Source organism: Leptodactylus fuscus, chromosome 3, assembly GCF_031893055.1.
Source record: "Leptodactylus fuscus isolate aLepFus1 chromosome 3, aLepFus1.hap2, whole genome shotgun sequence".
Lineage (NCBI taxonomy): Eukaryota > Metazoa > Chordata > Amphibia > Anura > Leptodactylidae > Leptodactylus > Leptodactylus fuscus.
The window spans coordinates 128,236,164-128,261,593 of record NC_134267.1 but is presented as its reverse complement, the minus strand read 5'-3'; the positions used below and the strand labels follow the sequence as shown (position 1 = coordinate 128,261,593).

General features: G+C 38.6%; 1 protein-coding gene across 1 annotated transcript in view; it reads left to right on the top strand.

The window, feature by feature from the left end:
- Nucleotides 1-327: 327 nt before the first annotated feature.
- Nucleotides 328-25,430, top strand: part of LOC142196897 (CD109 antigen-like) — a 36,878-nt gene continuing 11,775 nt past the window's right edge. Inside the window, exons 1-25 of the mRNA XM_075266880.1 lie at nt 328-401; nt 853-1,013; nt 1,132-1,160; nt 2,124-2,357; nt 3,134-3,259; nt 4,598-4,637; nt 4,900-4,987; nt 5,233-5,329; nt 6,232-6,334; nt 7,536-7,645; nt 7,868-8,059; nt 8,157-8,252; nt 8,755-8,817; nt 9,621-9,803; nt 10,484-10,627; nt 11,091-11,120; nt 12,001-12,046; nt 13,803-13,884; nt 14,557-14,674; nt 14,833-14,946; nt 17,713-17,934; nt 19,064-19,214; nt 21,413-21,589; nt 23,415-23,496; nt 24,401-24,632. Of these exons, the coding sequence (XP_075122981.1) occupies nt 328-401; nt 853-1,013; nt 1,132-1,160; nt 2,124-2,357; nt 3,134-3,259; nt 4,598-4,637; nt 4,900-4,987; nt 5,233-5,329; nt 6,232-6,334; nt 7,536-7,645; nt 7,868-8,059; nt 8,157-8,252; nt 8,755-8,817; nt 9,621-9,803; nt 10,484-10,627; nt 11,091-11,120; nt 12,001-12,046; nt 13,803-13,884; nt 14,557-14,674; nt 14,833-14,946; nt 17,713-17,934; nt 19,064-19,214; nt 21,413-21,589; nt 23,415-23,496; nt 24,401-24,632 (2,994 nt within the window). The remainder of the gene's footprint in view (nt 402-852; nt 1,014-1,131; nt 1,161-2,123; nt 2,358-3,133; nt 3,260-4,597; nt 4,638-4,899; nt 4,988-5,232; nt 5,330-6,231; nt 6,335-7,535; nt 7,646-7,867; nt 8,060-8,156; nt 8,253-8,754; nt 8,818-9,620; nt 9,804-10,483; nt 10,628-11,090; nt 11,121-12,000; nt 12,047-13,802; nt 13,885-14,556; nt 14,675-14,832; nt 14,947-17,712; nt 17,935-19,063; nt 19,215-21,412; nt 21,590-23,414; nt 23,497-24,400; nt 24,633-25,430) is intronic.

Here is a 25,430-nt window from a genome sequence, read left to right as displayed (position 1 = left end):
CTAAAGATAGGTCATCAATATTACAATCCTGGAAAAGTCATGGTTATAAATCCATTGATCTTCAGTAACATTAGCATCAAGTAGCACACAGGATGCTAGGATGCTAGAATAAGCAGTTTCACAGGAGCATCTAAACAATAGTGACAGGACATATACAAAGAAGGTGTCGAGCTGAGTGTTCAGCATTGTGTACAAGGTGTGTGGTCACAGTTTCAGCTTCCATAGGACTTCACACCACAGCAGATTTAAAAGGCAGCAAATCCGAAGATGTCTCATCTTATATTTTGGGATAGCAGCAATACAGTGTCAGTTTAGACAGAAAGCACAATGTTTCTGTTCTGGCGTCCACTGTTGAGCTTTCTTGTCCTCCTGTTCACAGTTCTGGCTACCTGTGATGGAAGGTAAGTCCATATGATATTTACTCACCATTTTCAATATTTATATGCTAACAAATTATTTGAAAAATTACAGTTCAATTGTTTTTTTTTTTTTGTTAGAACCCACTTGCTTAGTTTCCATAGTCTCTGTTAATGAGAGTCGCATGTTCACACTAGCGTTGGGGGTCTCTGTTCTTCGGAAAACCAAAACCGTATCTGCTAAAACAGATTACCCACAGAACCCATAGACTATAATGGGGTCCCCCAGGTTTCCACCAAAATTGGCGGAAAGAAAAGTCCTGCTTGCTCAGTAACACTGTCTTACATTCTGCTTCTGACCTCTGCCTATTAAATCCTAGAAAGTAAAAATCCTTTGCATAATAGATACTTGTCAGAAGAAATCTCCTTTCGAATATGAAAACTGAGTTCATCTAGTAAGTACAGAATTGCTTTAAATACTTTTCTTGTCTTACAGACCATCATATTACATTACAGCACCGAGTTTTATTATCCCTGGAAAAAACACCACATTAGCAGTCCACTGGTTTGGGGATAAGTATTCTGAAATTATAGTGTCGGCAGGGATTATGACTTCCACTGAAATTTTGGTGAATGTGAGCAAAGTATTCCACAACGGTGAGTGGAAACAGATTGTGATTTCCATGCAATGTATTTTATTTCCAGTTATGATGAGAATACCAAAAACATATTTCCGTGCTATGTGGCTGACCTAGACTTTTTGCTGTTTCTTTAGATCTTATTGGAACAATCACTATACCTGCAGTGAGTATATTATTTATATATGATATATTATTATATATATTATTTATATATTTCATAAAGAATTCAGTTCTTTTAAGTATGGACCATTATAATTCTAAAAAAAAAGGAGAAAAATTTTGATTGCTATTGTTTGAGATTTCGTCTATCAAAGACAGACCAAAATAGAGGCATATAAAGTTATTGGAGGTATATATAGAGTCATTGTTGAATTTTTGTGGATAAGGAAGATTTACTAATTTGTTTAATTAGACAATACAAATTTACACTAGCCAATATTAAAATGAGCCAGATTTATAACAGTGTCTAATGCTGGTTAATATATCTAGAACAGTTTTAGATTGTTTATACCACAAACTGGCTACTTTGCATTGTCCCTGTATTTTGGTACAATTTTTGTGCACATTGCAGCCTCTTTGCAGATCCCTGCTGCTGCTATGGCTTAGGGGACAATGGTCGGGAGATAAGTTTTTCTTCCAACTGTTATTATTGCCCAATCTTTCCGAGGACACTTTAAGACCATTATACTGTGTGTGGTTATGTAATGAAGAATTATACAGGGTACAAGGGGGAACTAAGGAGTATTATACTGTCAGGGGGCAACAGTAGTACATTATAACATTTGGAGGCCTCTTGTGAGGTATTATATTGTGTGAGGGCACCAATGTCCAATTTCTGCCCAGTATAATGGTTCTTAATGCTTCTTCTACAGTATAAATCTTTGCAGTTTCCCACCCACAGTCTTATGTCATAAAAGTGCCACCCATAGTATAATGTCACTTCAATGCCCCCACAAGCTATATTGCTATATATGTTAGTGCCCCCTTCACAGTATAATGCCATGTTACTGTTTCTCCACACAGTATAATGCCATGTTTGTATTTTTTTGTTGTATTTTTTATAAGTGAAAATATTTCCACATCCGGACTATACCTGAAAAAACAAAATAATATATGTTTTTGTCAGATACCAGCAGACCCTTCGACCCCATCTTATACACTGGCTGTGATTGGTTGTGGAGATACTAATACATTAGTGTTTTCGGAGCGAATACGAGTGAAGGCGCAGACAAACAATACATTGATATTTATACAAACTGACAAAACTACATACAAACCTGGAGAAAGTGTCAGAATCCGTGTCATCTCTGTAAACCATGACCTGAGACCATACAAAGGAGTTGTGGACCTTATCATCAAGGTATGTCTTTCAGTTTCCAAGCAGAAACTTTTCCAGATAATTCAGATGAATATGGATGTTACTATTGTCTTCAGAGAAAAGAGGTTTGTCTCTGATGATCAGATCCTTGTCATGTAGCCTATTAGGGTATATGGGCGCCACATAAGTTGGTTTGTCTCTGCTGAACAGGTCCTCGTCATGTAGCATATTAGGGCACAGGGGTGTCATAGAAGTTGGTTTCCAGCTGGGAGTCAAATTAAAACGTGTTCTTGTGCTGAAGGAGCCATTCTGACTAATCTACCGCAGGACAAATGAGCAGCCAACAGAGGTTTCAGAAGTTGCATGGGAAGTAGTGGCAGCTCTCATATTATTGGAGTTGTATGTGATGACAACCCCTTTAAGTTGTTGAATAAAGTATACTTAAGAATAAACGTTTTTCATTTTAGTTTTAGGCAAGGGATAAGTGGGAACTTTGCCTGTAACTCCCATTGCACGACCAAAGATCGCCATGTCACCCTGTGACTCCTTCACCTTAGAAGTTGCAGTCATGGCACCATACAGTTGTAATGCAACTTTATTTCACTTATATTAGTGAAGCAACAGCAGGACAACATGGCAATCTGTGGTTATGTGAGAGGGGTCGCAGATAAAGTTGTCGTGTAGCCCTAGTCTTTTTTTTAAATTTGGATAACAATGAAACGCTTTGTCATACAAACTTTTGTGAATAAATCTAGTATATACATTATTTTATATTTATATTAGATTTTAATATGTATTTATCACATTTTTATTAAAAGGATCCTAAGAATTATATTGTCCAGCAGTGGCTAAAGATTAAGCCAGTTATGGGAATTGTCTCAAAAGAGTTCTTATTGTCAGACAGACTTTTGTTAGGTGATTGGAAGATACAAGCTGCATCAGACGTAAGTACTTTATAGATGATTTTCTGTACTCATGCTATAGACATAGACTCATGCTATAGTAATAGAAACCATGCATGTGAACAATTACACCCCCTGCCCATGGGCAGATATGATTTGCATTTCCCAGACTGAAACTGGTCCAGATACCTGGTCGCCTTGCATCAGAGTGGCCTGTGATGTCCTTGCCACCTGTATATTGTATTGTATATATACAATATGGGACAGTAAAGCCATGGGGAGGATGGGGCTCCTAGCATCTTAAATAACTACAATGGAGGGAGTTTGAGTCTCCAGACTGGGTTTGGCCTGGAAAGTCGATCTCATGTATGGACCGGATTTTCCAACCCCTACCCTCCTGGGTGCAGGGATTTTATTATTATTTGCCTTTCTTTAATAATATATTCTGTGCAACGTTTCTTATTTCCATGGGTATGCTTATGGAATCCTCACATGCAGTAAATTTGTTGAAGACACCTATTTGCCTATCTCATAAATCCATGCAGATTTTACAGAAAAAAATAATTAAATTTATAAAACAGATTATTATTTGCAGAAATTTCAGCAACAAACTTGCTGCATGTGAAAATGCAATTCTAATGTTTGGAGGCAGAATTTCTTCCATCTGCTGTCTCACCATATTGTCATACCAAAAAATATCAAATGTAAAATGTAACTGAAAGTTGAGAGATCCTATATTTAGATAACGCTTTTTCTGGGTGTCAATGCAATGCGTTTCTTTATAGCTTTAAAGGAATATAGAAAAAAATAATTGTCCTGCAATATTAAGTAAGATTCTGTATTTCAAATCAAATTTAGACTTTTAAGAAAGTATCAGTCAGGTCTCGTTCACATCTGTGTTGGTATTCCGTCCAGGGAGTCCGAATGAGGTCCCCCCGAATGGAATACCGAACACAGCTGCAAGCGGTGTGCCAGTGAAAGAACACAGACCCCATAGACTATAATGGAGTCCATGTGCTTTTACTGCACAGTGCTTGCAATTGCGTTCGGGGTCCTGTTCGGGGGTCCCCATGTGGACTTCCCGAACGGAATACCGAACGCAGATGTAAACGAAGGGTCAGCTCGTGGGGCATTGAGTGGTTGCACGCTAAGAAAAAAAAATCTTTTTTTATAGCTTATTTTTTTTACGTTGCATCTTTGGAATGTTATAGGGTAAAAGCTATAAGAAATGCAAGGAGCATATAAAAATATGATAAATTCTTTGGTTGTGCTGGGAATATAAGAATCACGTTGGTGATTTACATAGGATAAGGGGCATATTGATGCACTACATAACACAAGTCTATATTAATTGGTTATTTACTTTTTTGTGCTTCGCAGGGTTATGAACAGTCTGCGCACTTTTCTATATCTGACTATGGTATGTTTTACTGCCCTCTATTTATATTCTTGGTATACATTATCAATCATCATGTAAAGAAATGCCATGTTCTTCAACAAATCTTATATTTTCACTAGAATCAGCTGACTGAGAGCTGAGTGATGTTACCTTGATGATTGAGATAGAGACGATGATTATTGTTACTATCAATTATATTGACATGTTTATCATACTTACATAATTAATCATTTTCAATTGTGAATAAATAATCTATATTACTATGCATCTCATGTATTTGTAGCTTCACCAAAGTTTGATGTAATCCTACATATTCCACCTTACTACATTGACTCAAAAATGTTCAACCTTACTGGTACAGTCACAGCACAGTAAGTATCTATCTATGATCTATCTATCTATCTATCTATCTATCTATCTATCTATCTATCTATCTATCTATCTATCTATCTATCTATCCATCCATCCATCCATCCATCCATCCATCCATCCATCCATCCATCTATCTATCTATCTATCTATCTATCTATCTATCTATCTATCTATCATCTAATAACCTATTTAAAGTAGCTATCTATTGATTTTATTAGCATTCAGAATATTATTTTAATTCTAGGTACGCATCAAAAACACCGATAAAAGGAAATGTAACAGTAACCGTGAAACCACTGTATGGCTTGGAAGGTTTAAAAGAAGTAAATAAGATATATGAGGTATGTTTTTCTGTCTTTGTCAAGTATAATTCTTGTTTAGCTCATGAATCATGATCAGCAAAAAAAATGCTCACTGCAGTAATAAGATCTTTGTCACAAGCATCTTACATCTTTTTTCTTTAAGGGGATTCTATCATTAAAATCACTATTTACTCATGGGTCTGAAAAGACCCCTGAGTATAATAATAGCGGTAGTGGGATCGCAGCCTGGCCCGGGCCTGCTCACTACCGCCTTCCATGGCCTATAGTACAAGGGGAAGCGGGGGCGGCAGTGAGCAGGCCCAGGGAGGTTGGTAAATAGGCTAAGAATACTCCAGCAAGTAGCGGCCTATTATAAAACAAACAAACATAAAGTTCTCATACTTACCGACCTCGATGCTGATGCTGCTTCTGCTCCCGCTGCTGCCGACGCATCCTCTTCTCCTGGCAGACGTCTCCTTATCAGCGTGGGCAGCATGATGACACCGCCTATGCTGATACGTAGATGTCTGAACCAGTGCAAGGAGAGCGGCAGCTCTCCTGCGCTGGTTCAAAGAAAAAAATATAAAAAAATCGCATGGGCTGCTGCGCCCCTCCGGCCTGCCGCCCAAGGCGAGTGCCTCACCTCGCCTCATTAGAGGTGTGGCGCTGCTTCAGAGAGCATATCCTGGCCAGGTTACTGAGTATGCTCCTACCCACCTCATTCAGAGCCTCTTCCCACAGTCCAAAGTGCTACTTTGGTTCATATGACATTGGCCCTAGAATTTATATTTACGAGACAGATAACCTACTTTGTGAGGCCTGTGGCTTCAGGGGCTGTGTAAGTGCATTTTCTTTGCCCTGCTGTAAAGCACAATACAAGTAAATGTCCTAATAACAATTGTGAATATATTTTACTGATCTTCTGACTACTTATTTTATAGATTTTGGGATCTATGAACTTCAGTTTCACTCGAGTAGAACTACTACCTGTGCTAAACCAACAAGGAATGAATGTAACAGTTTCTGTAATTGAAGGCCTAACAGGTAAATTTTATAATACATGATATATATTTCAATTATATATTACAATTCACATGGTGTCAAGGAAAAATAGCCTGGGAAGGCAACTGGTTCCAAATTTATTGCCTATGACCAAAAGTCAGAATATCATCTGTCATGATGTACTGTATTTGCTATTAAAAATGTAACCATGGTCATGCAGCAGCTACTGTACTCTGAACGGGGTAACAATGCAGCACCTAGTGTATGGTGACTGAGAAGACATGTAACTTCAAATCTCCTATCATGAATTTTTTTGCCAATGAAAAGTCTGGACTTTATGATTTTACTTTGTATATCTATTACTGGGAATTATGCTACATGCAGTGGGTTAGAAAAGGTATTTATATGTGTAAAATGAATGAAGCAGAACACATGTTGTGTTCAATATATCAACAAATAGTTGTTAACTATAATTATGTTCAGTTCATTAGTATTAAAGGTGGACAAACCAAATTGTAAGATTTTTAACAAAAAAAAAACAATTTGTGAAGGCCCAGGAATGGTAAAAAAAATAAAATACATTTATACTCGCCTTCCCTTTCTCTGCTCGTCATGACACTTGGCATGCCCATGTGACAATTGAGGTGACACTTGGCATATAATATAAGAAGACCGAAAAAAATCACTAGACGCCAGGAGTAGGTGCAAAATAGGTGATTGAAAGGGGAGCTTAAATGTTTTTTTTTAATTTTTTTACACCTCTCCTGGGCCCCAACCTACTATTCTTTGGAGTCTGAAGAGACCTCAGAATATGATAATTTCACTTTTGGTTCTATCTGAACTTGTTCGACCTGAAACAAATCAGGAGTCAGGACATCAACATTGGGACCATGTAGAAGAGACCTGGGATCAGATTTCGATTGAGACATTCTTGAATCTGATCAAGAGCATGTCCTAGAGGAATCAGACAATGCAGTTACATGACTAGAATCTGCATAACTAATCATATGGGAAATAGTTGCAAGCCAAATTTATGTATGAGATATCCAAGATGTTTGCATATAAAATGATGGTTGGCTCATGTTTGGAGCTGTAGTGAATGGGGAGATATGGAGCTTGAAAGTCACAAGTTCAAATTGTTACCCTTTTGCTTGACAGTGTATGTAAAGCCATTTTTGATGAATTTCGCTTAATGTGTAACTGTTCAACAGAATGGTGAAAAAAAATTAATATTGTCTTATAGGTATTATAGTAAATGCAGAATCCTACATATTACGTGAAAATTCAGAGTACAAACTAAGTATCATCAACCCTCAACCAGCTTTTGGTCCTGGTCTCAATTTCACCGCTAAGGTAAGATACTGTTATGTCACAGATTCTGTATCAGTGGTAGATTATATTGGCAATTTACTATAAATCTAGTAAAGCAAATATAAATATCAGAAAATTAATACATTGGAACTGTTAAAGCTGCATATGTTGTGACCTAGTTGTGACTAAGAGCAGTCTAGTACATGAATGCATTCAGACAATACACCATATACGTTTAAGTACAGTACATGTGTCCATCTGCAGATTCAGGTGCAACGGATTGATAAAAAATCCTTACGCAAAGAAGAAAGAGATAAGAAAGTTACTGTTAACGTTACCCAGTGGAGGAACTCATCAGACAACTGCACCACTCTGCTACGATACACTATTCCAGAGTCTGGTGTCATTGATCTGGAATTTCCTGTTTCACAATTCATTCAATGGATAACCATTATTGTGAGTAGAAAAGTCATCAGTGAATTTCAGCTTACAGCATATACATTGCTTCTTATATGTTGTCTTTCCAAACAATATTTTTTCTTTTGCTGTATAGGTTGAATACCAAAACATCAGTGAAATTTTCAGCTCAGATTTAGTATATACAAAGAATCCTTTTATTGACATCCAGATCTCAAAATCACCCCTGAAGGTAATTGAAATATATGACACAACTATTCTGTTTTATTAATGATATTGTATTAAAGAGAATGTCAGAAAGGTGAGCATTTCATTCTGCACGTTACCTGAGACTTCTCCTGAGCTTACAGGGCGTATACATTACATTAAATAGTCTACAGGTCTCAGACTGTCTCATGAATGTTATTGAAATGGACAAATCATCTTTTAAACTAAGGCCCCACATTGCAGAAAAGTTGCTTTTTTGTGTCAGATTTTGCTGTATTTTATGAGCCAAAGCCATGAGTAGATTTAACGTAATGGAGAAGTATACAAACTTCCTTTATATTTCCCATTTCTTTTCAAGCCACACTTGACTTTGGCTCAAAAAACTGCAGCAAAATCTACAACAAAGAAACAGTTTTTCTGCAATGTGGGGCTTTCGCTTTAAAGCACTGAAAGCATTGACTGAAAATATAGGATACTAAATATGCTGCTGTTACATTATAAATGTATATGTGAATATTTAAATGCAGGTAGGAGAAGAATTTAAAATACAAGTTACAACCCACCTGAAGATACCAGAAATTTACTATGTGGTAAGTAGTGAATATAAATTTATTCTAAACAAACTTGTATTATGCACCAAATTCTTGCACCAATGAAAAAGGCGTTAGATCCTGATAATGTACATGTGTCTTTCTAAATGGGTAAGCGTTTGTTGTATAGGAATAGTGGTTTCTATCTTACATAAAGTATAAGGCTGTGAGAATAATAGGAATAAACTAGAATACTAGGAATAAATTAAATACTGTACCTTCTACTGTAAAAAAAGGGAGCCTGTCATGTCCCTTTATAGTAGTGTCACTGCAGGGGGCTTCAGTTGGGATAGAAACATAAACCAATGAATCAATGCAGAGATCTTTTTATGGATATTCACACCAGCTTGCTAGTGCATCAAGGAAGTGCCAATTTGCCTTCAGACACCAGCAAGTGCTTTGGTTTTCTTCTAGAATAGCCAACCAAGGTTACTCCTTTGACATTTTCAGCCTCTGTTTGCATCAAATCTGTCTGCAGGCAATTCTGGCAAATTGGACCCAGGCCTGGGGCCTTTGCACAGCTATAGTATTGTTATGGGAGGGCAGTATTACCAGTCTCTGAGAACAGTGTATTATGTAGGACACAGAACTTCAAAGTAACCCCAAATATGCAATATTAAGGAATAGTAAATTGTCATTTTTTTCATGATTTATATGCCATGGTCTATAGTAATATGTGATTTTAAATTTACTTTGCAGTTATTGCAACCTCAACCATGTTTTCAAATACCTAAAAAGTTATATGACACCATATAATTTAATAAGAATACATTATGATGAACTATATTTTGTTTTTTTTGTAGGTGATATCCAAAGGCTTGGTTGTGTTTACTGGCAAGAATTGCACAAAGTTCAGCCTTACTCCCGAAGCTTCATGGGTGCCCTCAGTAAAACTAATAGTTTATTGGCTTAATAGCAGTAACAATTTTAATGAAATCATGCAAATTTCTAAAATATTATCTATCAAAGGGACATTAAACAACAAGGTAACTTTTATATGCGCATTAATTGGACAAACAGTTTATATAATTTATTGACCTGGATATAAAATCTGTAGGCACTCTGATATTCTTAAGACCAGGAAGATGACATAAAACAAATTTATGGTAATAAGAAATTGATTTGTAACTAAGGTTACAAAATGTCCATTTTAACCATACTGTATGATTAATTTATATTGTATGTTCATGCACCAGTACAACTAAATCAGACCCATAACATACCAGTAGGTCTATGTCCTGTACAAAGCATTATTGTGGGTCGTGTAGCAGTAGGAACATTTACATTTTATGCCACAACTTAGCAGTTCATTGTTATTTCCGTATTATGATTACCTTATAGTTTGATATTGAAGATAAAAACACATCAATGGTGTCATGTCTTATCCGAATCTTTATGATACAAAATCCAGTCCAAAAATCGATACATAATCACTATGATTCCTATTGTGTTCAAGATATTACTTGTGTATAGTACTAAGGCACATGACTAAATAGCAAACAATAAAACAAATACAAGGAAATGCTGGTAAGCTGGTTAGGCTACTAAACAGTATGAAACTATATTCTTTATCATATTCATTAAAACTGACAGTCAGAAGATACTTGACACAACATAATCAAAGCTATAAACATCCCGAGTGACATGTCACATCTGAATCTTCAAGGTTTCCCTATCATGGAGTAAAAACATGGCACATCCATCAGAACATGTGTCCTTATTGGTCAATGTGGAGGAACCCCATTCTTTGGTTGGTCTGCGAGTTATTGATAAAAGTTCTGTGCTTCATGGAGATCTGACTACAAGTAAAGTGAGTATAGATATTGGAGATTGCTAATCATGAGTGATATGAGTAAAGATACCCAAAAATGCATTAGAAAGTAGTCTTCATAGAAGACTATGAAGACTATGGCTCTTCTCATAGGTTATAGGGTGGTATGCATAGAAAATGTGGGTACTGAAATCTGTCACATTAAATCTGGTTTTGATAAGATGTGTTCAATGTAATTAAATTATCAGTCTTTACTGTCTAGTTTTTCTTAATATCAGGCCAATGATTCTAGATGAGCCTATGGAGGCACCTTACTGTGCCACATGGTGTCCCTGTTACCACATCCATGAACCCTTGTTTAGATACTGCTGCTTTTTGTTCTTTATAGGAATGGTAGTGGGATACCATGCAATGTGCCATCCATAGGACACTTCTAAATGCTGACATATATTGTGTTAATACTTCCAGCACTCATTAATGTAATATTGTATTATATTTCTAGGTCTATGATGAGCTGATGTCTCACTATCAGGTATGAGAAATACTGACTATTATTGGATATTTAAAAAAATAACATACAAACACATATTAAGGAGGGCAGTATTAAGAAAAACGTACACAAATTGCATTCAACAATATATTAGATAAAAAAAAATTGTTTTTGTGTTCTTTATTATCCAAGTCTGAGTGCAAGGATCCCATCAACACCGAGAAACAAGTTTCCACATAGCTAGGACACCTGTACTGATTTTTTCAGCACAGTGACACTTCTGGCAGTGCAGTGTTTCCCTGGGCTCCAGGAGTGCTGCTGTGTAGAATTCCCATATAACATAAAGTGACCTTGCATTTTAGGGATTAGTAAGAGATTAAAAAAAAAGTCACGGTATTCTTCTATCATAAAGGTATGTCATGAATGCCACTATGACGTGCAACATTTACACATGCTGAAGTGTCCTGTCCAGTATCACAGTAGCACTGAACACCTTAAAGAAATGTGACAGTTTTACCCAGTGTTTCCCAACCTTTTGAAACGCAGGACAATAAAACAATCCTCAAGGCTTCCCTACTAAATAATTTTTTCCAAAGTCAAAAAATGTCCTAAGGATGCATGAAGTCATGTGGTCATCTCCCCAAATGTTGTGGCCTCCTGACTTCCCTGTTGGGAATTGATAGTCTAAACCATAAACTGATCTTGAATAATGTGACTATGTGGCAGTGATCGAAAAATCTGAATTTTGCAAATGCAGCTTAAATCCCTTTCCCTTGCATATTGTATTCATAAGTGCACACTATAAATACTGTATGTTCTTTTATTCTGTAAACATATGTGTAAGCACATTGTTTTGTCTACATCAATGAATTTCTATTTATTAAAAACAGTAAGCAAATGCGTTTTTCATTTTTCTAATCAGGTTCTCCCGGCGAGCATGACTGATGCTGTGATCCAAAACAAATATGGTACGTTTGAACGCATGTTCTACAGACATCTGGGATGTCAGCAATTTTACTTTGATTGTCCAGCGGACTGCTTGCACATGTTAACAAACAATATCAATTTCAGAATGACTATATTGCAATAGCATTTGTATAAATCAGCTTAAATAGAGCTTGAGATGTTTTTATTTGATCAATTATTTTGAATTATTTTAACAAATTAAATTACATATATTTTACTTTAGTGGGCTTCACTTGTTTCCTATCATACAAACTAAGCTATATAGAGGCACATAATGCCATAGGTATAGAGCCAATAGCTCTATAATACTTAAGAATACTTCTTCTTAAAGCATAAGATAAAATTGAAGGCATGTAGTGATATAATAGGGCTCTGTAAAACTTTGAGGTTGTTTCTTTCTGTAATTCACTCACATCAATGATATCAAACACAAAAGTATTGTAATGCTTATTGTCTGAAACTACTCAGTGCAAATGTGCTTAAAGAAGATCTTTCATGTCCTCGGGAACATAAGGTTTTATATAACGCTAGAAAGCCGAGAGTGCGCTGAATTCAGTGTCCTGTTGGCTTTCCCGTTATGTGCTCTGGGGGAAGAGATATTGGTACCATTACTGATAGCTCTTCACTGTCAGAACAGCATTCCTGACAGTCTAGCTGTGAATGCCCCTCCTGACAGTACTGTGTGTGGGGCGTTCCTTACTACCCAGCCATGATGCTGAGCGGTGACGAACACCCCTCACCCCGACAGTACTCACCCTTAGACATGTACTGGGGGGTGTTCTTCACTGCTCAGAGTCATGGTTGGACTTCCGAAACATAACATCACCATTACTCATCCCCCTTCTCTATCCCCATCAATACTTACCAAGCCTTCCTGTGGCTCCTCCCTGTCTTTCTGTCTTCTAGTAGTGGGTGGAATAACTAAGCTAGGGATACAGGGGAGGATGGGAGGGGCTAGTAATGGGCGGGATCGCTAGTCCATGAGAGTGGGAGGGGCTCGGCTTAGTGAGATGGAAGCATTTTGTAACAGAGTTACGCTGGGTTCACACCAGCGTTCGATCTCCGTTTTCAGGTTTCTATCTTCTGCATGCAGAAGATGGAAACCTGTCATGCCGAGTTCGGCGTGAGCGCCGGTGAGCGTTTTATGCGCTCTGCGGCGAAACCGTTTTTTTTTAAACTGGACACAGAGTACTGCATGTCCGACTCGGTGTCCGGTTTATAAAAACCGGTTTCGCCGCGGAGCGCATAAAATGCTCACCAGCGCACACGGCCGGAGACTTTTCAAGCCCATTCAAAGGAATGGGCTTGAAACATTCCGGAAGGTTTCCGTCTCCTGCCTCTGTTTTGTGCAGGAAACGGAAACCTGCAGAACGGAGTACAGGCGCAGATGTGAACGAGCCCTTAGAGAAGAGGGGGAACTGAGTGAGAGGGAACTAGTGCGGCAGCTACACAGGAAGCTGTACAGCAGGAAGCCACACCGTGAAAACAAAGGGAGAGAATGCCAGCAGCTGCCAGAGATACCCAGAAATCATTCAAAACACTGCTACTTATTAACCCATTACTAGCACTAGCAGACCTTTCTAAAAAAAAGATTTTCTGCCCAGAAAACTCCTTTAATATTGCATACTTGTACATGAATTTTGTATGTTATAATAATAACATATTAACAGAAGTTACATAGGTCAGTTCACTGTATGACCAAATTACACAATGTGACTACTTGCAGTTTTAGCATTTTTATTTTCAATTTCATTTTAGAGTCCATTCCTCGAACTACAGAGCAAACCATGTTGCCTCCACGACAAACAGACATTTGGATCTGGCAAGATATTAATATAAGGTATATAAAGAACATAAATAAAAGAAATAAGTACTTATTCAATTATAGATTAGATTTATTGTCATATAATAAAGGTTTATAGAAAATTGTATAGCAATTGTATACACACTGGTAAAATGGGACTAGAATCTGTGTTATAGTTCAGTGCTATCCAATGGCTTCCAATGATAGGTTTTTGGCTTATATAATTGGTTATACAGTATTATATAGCACTTGAATGAAAAAGACAAATGTGAATGTGGTTGTATTACATACATTCTACTTGTGAAATCAATTATGAATTGTTAAAAAAGGCAATTGTTATGTTACATTTTCTGCAAGACGTATACAACAGTAGACAGGGATTATTTTAGTCATTCCAGTTATTCTAGTGGCCATTTGTGTATGGCGCATTTTATCATTTACCTATTACCAAATGTAAGAAATGTAACACAACAATATACAAACTCATTACATGAATTTTATTACATGTTTGAAGTATTTGCTAAGAAAAAGTTGTAGGAGAATAAGCAAACGCATACATATCTATAGGACCATAGTGAGGAGAGGCCTGAGCTCAGGTTTAGCCATCTTTACTCAAGGAAACTGAATTTTATTTTTGTATGTCCATACTGCACAAAATGGAAATCTATACCCTATTTTTGTCAACTATCTTATTATATGAATTCACAGCTCAAGTTCAACAAAAAGCCTTGACATAGCAGTACCTGATAGAAATACATCTTGGGTGGCTACAGCATTTGTTATTTCTGAAAGACTTGGACTTGGAGTAGCTGAAGAATCTGTTGAGGTAATACTTGTTTTGCATCATTTTATTTCTATCAATATTTCTTCTAAATTTGTTATAATACAATTAGCACCCCAAAAATTAATCTAGAATTATCTCTATCATTGTTCTTCAATAATTCAGAATGTTATTTATAGTCTCCAAATGTTCTTTATTTCTAGATTTCCATATTTAAACCGTTTTTAATTACATTAAACATGCCATATTCAGTTACAAGAGGTGAAGAGTTTATTTTGGAAGTTATCCTACTCAGTTCCTTATCTGAGAACCTACAGGTACGTTTTACATATTAACCTGTCATAACAGTAGAACTAGTAAACAGTCAATTTAAAAAATGAAATATTGACAATTTCTATGGCCATTTGTCTTAATTTACTGCTGTTTGGCATGCCTACATCCCTATCAATAGGAATAAAATAACTCCTAAAGCTACTGTTAGTAAGGACACTCATGAAACCATTCAATACAACATCATAACTAGAGATGAGCGAACAGTGTTCTATCGAACTCATTTTCGATCGGATATCAGGCTGTTCGATGTCTTCGATTCGAATCGAACATCACGTGGCAAACTCCAAAAAAATTTGATTCCCCTCCCACCTTCCCTGGCGCTTTTTTTGCACCAATAACAGCGCAGGGGAGGTGGGACAGGAACTACGACACCGGAGGCATCGAAAAAAATCGGAAAAAGTCATTGGCTGCTGAAATCAGGTGACCTCCATTTTAGACGAATAGTGGATTTCAAATCCGGGTCATATGAGAATGTGAACTTTGTGACTAAGAGACAGGGATAGCTGTACAGGCAGGGATAGCTAGGGATAACCTTTATTTAGGGGGGAATGTTATTAAAAATAACTTTTTGGGGCTCTATCGGGTGTGTAATTGTGATTTTTGTGACATAAACTTTTTCCAATAGGAATGCATTGGACAGCGCTGATTGGCCAGAGTACGGAACTCGACCAATCAGCGCTGGCTCTGCTGGAGGAGGCGGAGTCTAAGATCGCTCCACACCAGTCTCCATTCAGGTCCGACCTTAGACTCCGCCTCCTCCGGCAGAGCCAGCGCTGATTGGTCGAGTTCCGTACTCTGGCCAATCAGCGCTGGCCAATGCATTCCTATATTCACACTCGACTCTGCTACATCACACACTCGTGTGTGATGTAGCAGAGCCGAGTGTGGATATAGGAATCCACACTCGGCTCTGCTATATCAGATGGGCTGACCGGCACACGGTGTAGTTGAGCAGAACTGGCTCAGCACTGCTACCAATAGGAATGCATTGGCCAGCCTTCGGCCAATCAGCGCTGGCTCTGCCGGAGGAGGCGGAGTCTAAGGTCGGACCTGAATGGAGACTGGTGTGGAGCGATCTTAGACTCCGCCTCCTCCAGCAGAGCCAGCGCTGATTGGTCGAATTCCGTACTCTGGCCAATCAGCGCTGGCCAATGCATTTCTATGGGGAAAAGTTAGCTTGCGAAAATCGCAAGCTGACAGGGATTTCCATGAAATAAAGTGACTTTTATGCCCCCAGACATGCTTCCCCTGCTGTCCCAGTGTCATTCCAGGGTGTTGGTATCATTTCCTGGGGTGTGATAGTGGACTTGGTGACCCTCCAGACACGGATTTGGGTTTCCCCCTTAACGAGTATATGTTCCCCATAGACTATAATGGGGTTCGAAACCTGTTCGAACACTCGAACAGTGAGCGGCTGTTCGAATCGAATTTCGAACCTCGAACATTTTAGTGTTCGCTCATCTCTAATCATAACATACTTACAAAATCATTGAAAGGCTACAATCTCTAAGTATCACTTTTTGGTGCAATATTATAAAACAATATTGTCTTGATAAGCTAACAATCTAGTGACATGAATATCTGAATATGTCCAGCCAAGAGGAGAGTTCCACATACATGGCCTGTGCTGAATCTGACTCCATAGATATGACTTTGGAAACCACAGTTGTCTACAAAGAAGTCATTTCTGGGGTCAATTATTCTTAGAAGCAGGGTCGTTCACAAGTGAGTGGTTTTATAGTTAAAACTTCCCCCTTGCTGACACTAGCTGGCCATTGCTCTCCTAAATGATGATCATTATCAGGAGAGTGATGGTTAATTGGTTAATAGACCCCATAGGTAACCAATTATTGATTCCGTTAGAACTGATGGAAGTGCTCTTTAGTTACTGGCAGGGCCCAAGGCGTGAAGGGTTCATTACTCACTTTTCTTAGGACTCCCTGCTCCTCCTATGTGCTGGCATTGCTCTCCAGGAGCAGAGTAGAAATGGGTCGTCCTAAGAGCAATACGTCTTGAAAAGCATACTCACTGCTCACTCCCTAGGCCACCTGTTGTGTGAAGGAATTGTATAGTGTGGGTCTGCTGGAATTAAACTGTTTGCGGAATTGGGCAATTACACTGTGTGAATGCTAGGGGTATGATACTGTGTCAGGGCTGAGTTCTTGCATTATACTATGTTGAGGCTGAGCTGGGGTATTATACTGTTTAAGGTCTGAGCTGTGTGTATTATAGTGGGTGTCAGACCACTGTATTCCGTAAGGGGTCATTATATTGTGTAAAGGGTATAAGGGAGATGTTTCTGTGTATTAGAGAATTAAGGGTCACATTATACCTTGTGGGTGCATTATACTGTGTGTGTGTGTGCTACTGAGGGGGTATTATAATGTGGGTGGGTGCCAATTCGCACGTTATATTGGGTGGGGGCATACTGTGGCCATACAGTATGTGGGGAGGATGCTTCTCCTGTAAACGCCTCCATCTGGAAAATCCTGCATACTTCCCTGCCTAGAAGTATCACATTTTGTTAGGAATGATGCCAAATGTAATAATATTTTAAACCTACACAATAATTCTAAAGTAAAGATTATAGAATATAACAGGATTACACTGATGTGTTGCAGAATCATTATAAAATTGTATTAGAATGGGATGGATCATTGATGCACAAATATAGCTTGAAGACAGTCACATGAAATCACTTAGACGTGTAGAGAGAATTTCTTAGTGTATTCATTTTGTATTGATTGCAGGTTTTGGTTTCATTGGAACGTCATGACTCATATGAAATAACTGTACCAAGAAACATCCATAAGGGCAGTGTGGTGAGCCAACATAGTGTAACTGTTCCCAGTCAGGGGAGAGCAAGAGTTTTATTCCCTATAAGACCAAAGACACTGGGCAAGATCCCAATTAATGTGAAAGCAATGTCAAATGCAGCTTCTGATGTTATGACTAAAACAGTACTGGTAAAGGTAAGTTGTAATCTTGAAGGAACACTAAAATTAAAAAAACAAAACTTTATAAAACAATTCATAAAAACTGCTAAATAGTTTACTCTTAAAGGGGTTGTCCAGGATTTAGGCTCCTAAGAATAGGCTATAAATACATGATCAGTGGGGGATGGGGGTTTGCCACGCTCATACAGATCATCTATATACACAATAGCAAATAGCTCTGGTTTCTGTATAGTGGCGAGGGGCCAGTACTGCAGCTCAGCTCTCAGTGACTGGTCCCTAGCCACCATACAAGGAATGGAGCCAACTGCTTCTAGCCTCATGTTGTGTATAGCACAGTCATCAGAAGCAACCCCATACAGCTGATTCTGGTAGTGTCGCCCCCCCCCCCCCCCTCATTAATTACATATTTATGGCCTATCCAAGGGATATACGGATAGACTATAAGAATCCAAGACCTAGAGTTTAGGAAGGGGGGGAGTGTTGATATTTTCTGGACTTTCTGCGGTTTTCATTGAGGCCCCTTCTTTTCATTGCCCTGTCAAAGGCTTTAATACACCGTCTGGAAAAGGATCCTCTCTGCGGTGCCCTGTCTACAGTAGGATAACAAGATGGTTAAGCTAAGCCCCTTATTTAAGCATCATCCTTTTTATAAGGGCCAGTTCACACGGAGTTTACGGGCGCACATTCTGGCACGTATACACACTCAAAACAGATCCCATTCATTTCAATGGGTTACGGGCGTACAACGCACGTAATTTTGGGCGTGCAATTTTGCGGCTGCAAAATTACATGCGCAAAATTACGCGTGTTATATCCCCGTAACGACCCATTGAAATGAATGGGATCTGTTTTGAGCGCTCACATTCTGACACGTGTATACGTGCCAGAATGTGCGCCCGTAAACTCCGTGTGAACTGGCCCTGAGAGACTGTATCAGAATCATGGAGGAAATATTACACTGACAAACCAATGTGCCATTTATTTCTAGGTCTAATGACCATTTACATGTCTGTCTACAGAGCACAGTAGATGAGAGAATAGAATAGATAAACTATAATGTTTGCAGACAGACTATACTGTGTAAAACATCTGTATTTTTTTACTCATTCACGTAAGGTTTCATTGATATATTTTCTCCCCACAGGTTGAAGGGGTAAAGTACTTTTATTCACAGACTGCTATGTTTGATCTTACTGGTAATGGAAATCCATCTGAAACCATATCAAAGAATATTTCATTCACTTTCCCCAAAGATATGGTACCTGGTAGTGAAGAAGCGTATCTCACTGTTATTGGTAAGATCATTTTTTTAAATCTATATCTGAAATTATAGGCTCTGAGAATCACAATATAAATAGCAAACATGCCTTAAACCTATGGCCCCATGTTTTTCTCTATGGACCTTCTGCTTCCATTATACGTGTATCTGGTATAATCCCAACATCATTGCAAACAAAGGCCTCTGAGAAGGTCGGCATGATGTTAAAGAGAGCGCCCTCTATAGGTCTGTTTGACTGAGACTCTGTCTTCCTAATTGCATCATGGAAGATAGACTTGCACATTCTCAGTCAGCGCCCTCTATTGGTGTGCATACTTGAGGCACTGGCATCCTAATTACATCATGGAAGTCAGATTTGCATATTCTTCCCATGTTCCATTATACCTGTAAGGATATCGCCAGCATTTCTGTAGGTATAATTGACATGCTGTGTTCTGCAAGAAAAGCAAGTGATTTTCAAATTACTGCATTTCTTCCATTGATATTATCTGCAATGTGTGGCTGGGATTAAGCAGAATTCTTTCCCCTTTGCAGGGACTGTAAAATGCTGCAGCAAAATAGCAGCATTTATGCTACGTGGGGCCCTGGCCTAAAATTTCCCTTCAAGAAATTTGCAGACATGAGACAGGGTCGTACTTAGGCTAAATACATAAAATCTGCACTGTAAGTTGCTGCCATTGAGAGCAATCAGTTTGATAAGTAAGGCTTTATTATAAAGACACAATCTAAATATATTAACCATTTGCCAATTGTCGACAACTTGGAATGTCATGCGCTTTAGCAAGCAACTCTGCAATGACATGTAACTGCAAAGTCTGCAGATATAGGGGGTAGCTGTTTGTCAGCAATAGCCAAGCTCCCATGGATAAGACAGACACTTTATTATTCATGTCTTCCTCATCATCGCTGTATACACGGCTCTCAAAGAGAAAAAAAATTGAACTTTTTCCCTTTCTTTTTTCTGTTTCTTAAGATATACAAAAATACAAAATCAATGCTAAGATGAAAACTACTTAGGAGCCAGGAGTCTGCATGGGGTTCCCCCCAAACGGAATACAAAACGTATTAACAAGCAGTGTGCAGCAAAAGCACATGGACCCCATAGACTATAATGGGGTCCGTATGCTTTCTGTGTAGTCTCCACTCTGAACATGCGGACAGAAAAGTGGATCGTGAAATAATTTTCTGTCCGCATGACTCGTGCAGGCACTGTCTGGAAAGCACACAGAACCCATTATAGTCTGTGGGGTCTGTGTGCTTTCACTGCACACTGCTTGCCAATGCGTTCAGTAGTCTGTTCAGGGGGTCCCCATGCCTCACATTGTGGAACGCAGCTAAAAAAAAAAGCTGGGTAAAAAAACTGTGAAAATCATTGTGTCTTTTTCTACAGCATTTTTCATTGCATTTTTGCTGTGTTTTTTGCTCTGTTTTTTCCCCCTTATTTAAACTATAGGTAAAATGTGAGCGTTTTTCTGCAGGTACAATTGACATGCTGTGTTTTCTTAAAAAATGCATGTATTGTTAAAAGCGCAGCTTTTCCATACAGTTTTTTCCTGCCATGTGTGTATAGGATTAGCCAGAACCTCATTCAGTTTGAAGGTATTGTAAAATGCAACCTTTTTTTTCTGTTGCTGCTTTTCCGCAACATGGCGCCTTAGCCTAAAACTATGCAAGATGTGTCACCAAATAGAAGTAAAAAAAACTATGTAAATGAATTCTTTCACCAGAATCCAACATATCAACCCAACCCAACCCCCATATGCTAGAGGACAGGCATGCATACAATCGGGCTGAGCCATTATTAGGACCTAATACACACTAGCAGGGAATGTATTTATCACTCCCTCCTATTTGGTGGGTGATTCATGGAACCAAATAACAAAAACCAGTTAGACCAGTAACCCAGCCTAAGGCTAGTGAGTCTATGTCAGGTGGATTTCATAGGTCGAATATTAAGGCCTTTTCCTGAGAGACTTACATATTTAGGACGTTATTACCACTCCATTCCACCATTTAATATCTCCTATTATTTGTGGTAGTCAAACAGTGCCACTATTTTTGGGGCTTTTAAAATTACTAATAAAGGTCAAGTTTTAGAGCATTTAATTTTTGGTTTGTTAGTTTTCTAATAGTGCACATATATTTTTTGCATTTATAATCACTTGTTGGTCGGTCTTCTAAACATAATATATGTTATGATTAATGTTTTGACAGGTGATATTCTTGGGCCTTCAATATATGGTCTTGAATCACTTATCAAGATACCACATGGCTCTGGTGAGCAAAACATGATGAACCTCGCACCGAATATCTATATTCTGCAATATTTAATAGACACTCATCAGATAAAAAGTGAAATCAAAGAAAAGGCCATACATTTCATGGAACAAGGTAATTAATTTGCTCATATACTCTGCATTCAAATCAGGCAATTCACAGGTTCCTTATGTTAGGCTAAGGTCCACTGTAGCGAGCCGCAGCCAAAAAAGAATTGTGGAAAAGACTGCAGCGAAAAAGTATCGAAATTTATTCCGCAGCACCTTTCACAGTTTTCCTCTGCCGTCTTTCTGTCCGTATTGTACCTATAAAACACACCTACATTTCTGTAGGTATAATTGACATGCTGCAATTTTTTTTAAATCGCAGCTTTTTTGCTTCGGATATTTTTCTGCAAAGTGTGGATGTGATTAGTCAGAATCTCATCCAATTTGCAGGTACTGTAAAAAGCTGCGGTTTTTGCCATAATGTTTCTGTCACAGCCAAATCATGGTGTCTTCGCAATGTGGGTCCCCTGCCTACACATGGATGAATGAATTAACCCCTTCTTACAAAGCCATTTTCACTATTGTGTTTTTTGTTGTTTTTTTTTACCAAGCACAACCACTTTACTATGCACGGCACTGTGTTTGTAAATGGAAAAGAATACACAGTAATCAATATCATAGTCTCGGATAACCCATGAAACCAAAACCGAACAAATGCCAATCCAACTTGGATGAACAAAAATGGCCACTGCCACATGTATTGCGCAGGAAATACACAAGAGACACATGTCTATGAGTCATTGTACAACATTTTAGCACTTACCTGATAACAGCTAACACCCTCTCAGCCAATAGACAGTGATAGGTGGAAACCTTACAGTGCTGATGTCATATACACTATATAATGTACTGCAAGCATGATTATAGGCATCTTTAGTTATGACGAAGATGTGTAGGGTCTGTCTTCCATCTCACAGAGTCAAACAGAACACTCAGTTCTGAAAAGATTGCAAACAATAGTTAGGAATAGGAAGAGAATTTAGTCAGAGTTAATCTATTATAGGCAGATGATAGTGATATGATAGAAATCATAGGAGAAATCATAGGAGAGTGAGGGAGCAGATCTGTGCTGCTATATACAAGGTGTTTACACATATTTTTACTGACAGTCAGTCCTGCAGCTCCTGCTAGTGAAAAATCTTATGTTGAGGGTTGTTTGGACAAGTCTCCTCCCGACGCGTTTTATACCCAGCTAGAGGGTGCTCTTCAGGGGATTTATTGGAGACAAGAAACACTGATAGATTTCATAGTCTTTGCTATCAGGGGGAGCTGTGTGTAGTCTCACAACTGGTGAGACAGACTGAGCAGGTTTAACAGGGACAGTTGTGGGACTGCCCTTCTTAGGGTGGGAGTCTTGCCAGGGATGACAATCCTAGACAAAATGGTGTCTGCCACTGGTAAAATGCTTGTTTAGGTTTAACATATCTGTAAGGTTTAAGTATCTGTATGGTTAATGCCCATGATCAGTACAAGCACTGATTGTGGGCATTGTCAGCTATAGAATACAGCCTCTCAGCAGCTGCTATGTTTAAAGACCAGACATCCACCATAGCAGTAAGGCAGATGTCAGGAAAGGGCTTACTTTGATCCAGAATTTTGTTGCATCTTTGGTTACATTTCTGGCATGCTTCATTCCTTCCCCAATAAGCTGTGCCCCTTTGCTAGGCAATGGAAAAAAGTGTTGCAAACACATAATAAATGTGGTGCAGAGCCTTTGTACAGGAAATTGAGGCAGATTTCTGGCAGATTTCACTTAGTAAATCTCCCTCAGTGTATGAGGCTTCCACGGAAAAAGGCCATAACATATTCTGTAAGGTTAGCATAATCTGCATCATTAAATAGAACTGACATTAATAATGTAAATATATTATAACTGTATATTTTATCTTCAGGCTACCAAAAAGAACTAACCTATAGGCGGCATGATGGATCTTTCAGTGCATTTGGAAACTCTGATTCCTCTGGAAGTACCTGGTAAGCAAATTCTTTATGTTGTAGCTAAAGCTTTGGCTGTCCAGTAGGCTGCTGTATTTTTTCCCCTCCTTAAATCTATAAGGAAAATGCGACGACATGCTGCATTTTCAAAAAATTAAGGTTTTCTGTGTTTTTTCTCTGCAATGTGTGGATGGGTTTAGCCACAGTCTGATTCACTTTGCTGGTACTGTGAAATGTGGGGTCTTAGCATTACATAGTTTTCACTCTTTTATGGTAACTTTTACATAGGTAACATGTCTTTGTTGATAAATTAGCTCCAGTTACAAGAGGAATGGAAAGCAATTGGGAAGGCAGGGACTGTAATAAACCACCCAGCCTACTCTAGGGGAGGTCTGGCTGTTGTAAGAGGGCAGTCTGGAATAAGTTTATATTACAGTTAAAAAGTTAGACAAACCCTTGCAGCACACTTTAACTCGACTTTTGGTGGCTTTCAATGGATTTTGTTGTGTGATGTTGTTAGAGTCAAAGTCATTAAAGACTGCTATATCTGTAGGCAGGTTTCACCATCAGGGCAGTACTGCTTTCAGGGGCCTTGTCACAGACTTGCCATTTAATGTAAAGGGGGCCAGGTGGCCAAGGCGCTCTTCATTCGTCATCTCGGTAGTATTCACTACACTAAATACTAATATGCACATAATAATGAAGGACAACAATTATAATGGAGTCCATTTTCTCAGATAAAAAAGTAGACCTTGCAGCCCTTTTGTATTTGCGAATTTTGATAGAATTTGTGGCAGAGACGCTAAAAGAACCTTTGGGGTAAATGTATATGTAGTGTAACTCTATGCTACAAACATAAAATAAAAATATACATTTAATAAAAATACTGTAATATATAAAAATGAAGATGCTTATATACTTAACAAAACAAATTTTCTTCTAGGTTGACAGCATTTGTTTTCAGATGTTTTCTCCAAGCCCGCTCATTTATATACGTAAATCCAATGGTCTTAAATGAAACTGTAGAATGGTTAGTGCAATATCAAGACCTGAACACTGGTATATTCTCTGACCCTGGTCGTGTTATCCATACTGAGCTTCAGAATCGGCAAAATGGTCCTATCACACTAACAGCTTATATACTGACTTCACTGCTAGAAGATACGTATTACAGTGTAAGTATGGAATTCTACAAAGAAAATAAATGTCATAACATCAGAGGTTTTTCGCAAGTATTCAGTGGTGCCAGTAGTAGGGTTGGTAGCCCATGTAGATATATAGTGAAGACATTACCGCACGATCAGGTATAGTAGATCCAAAAGTATAGATGCCAACACCCTGGAATGTAGCTGAGACAGCAGGGGAAGCATGTCTGGGGGCATCTAAAATGCCCAAGTCACTGTATTACGTCGGGATCCCTGTCCGCTTGCAATATGCGGGAGCTGACTTTTTCCCATAGGAATGCATTGACCAGAGTTGATTGGCTGAATGCCATACAGAGTACAGCATTCGGCCAATCAACGCTGGTTCTGCCGGAGGCTCGTCTGTGAGGAGGCGGAATCTAAGATTGGACCAGAATTGAGACTGCTGTGGACCGATCTTAGACTCCGCCTCCTCTGGCAGAACCAGCGTTGATTGACCGAATGCTATACTCTGTATGGCATTCGGCCAATCAATGCTGGTCAATGCACCTCCCCTGTGCAGTTATTGGTGCAAAAAAAGCACCAGGGAAGGTGGGAGGGGAATCAAATTTTTAGTGAGTTTGCCACGTGGTGTTCGACTGGAATCGAACATCTTGAACAGCCTGATATCCAATCGAACATATACTCAATCGAACACTGTTCGCTCATCTCTATTGGCCATACCTAGTTTTATCACGTTGAAAACTGCCAATAGATGATTGTTCACATAGCATCAATGCTATATATACCGTTACAAATATACAATCACATACCTATAAGCGTGAACAATCA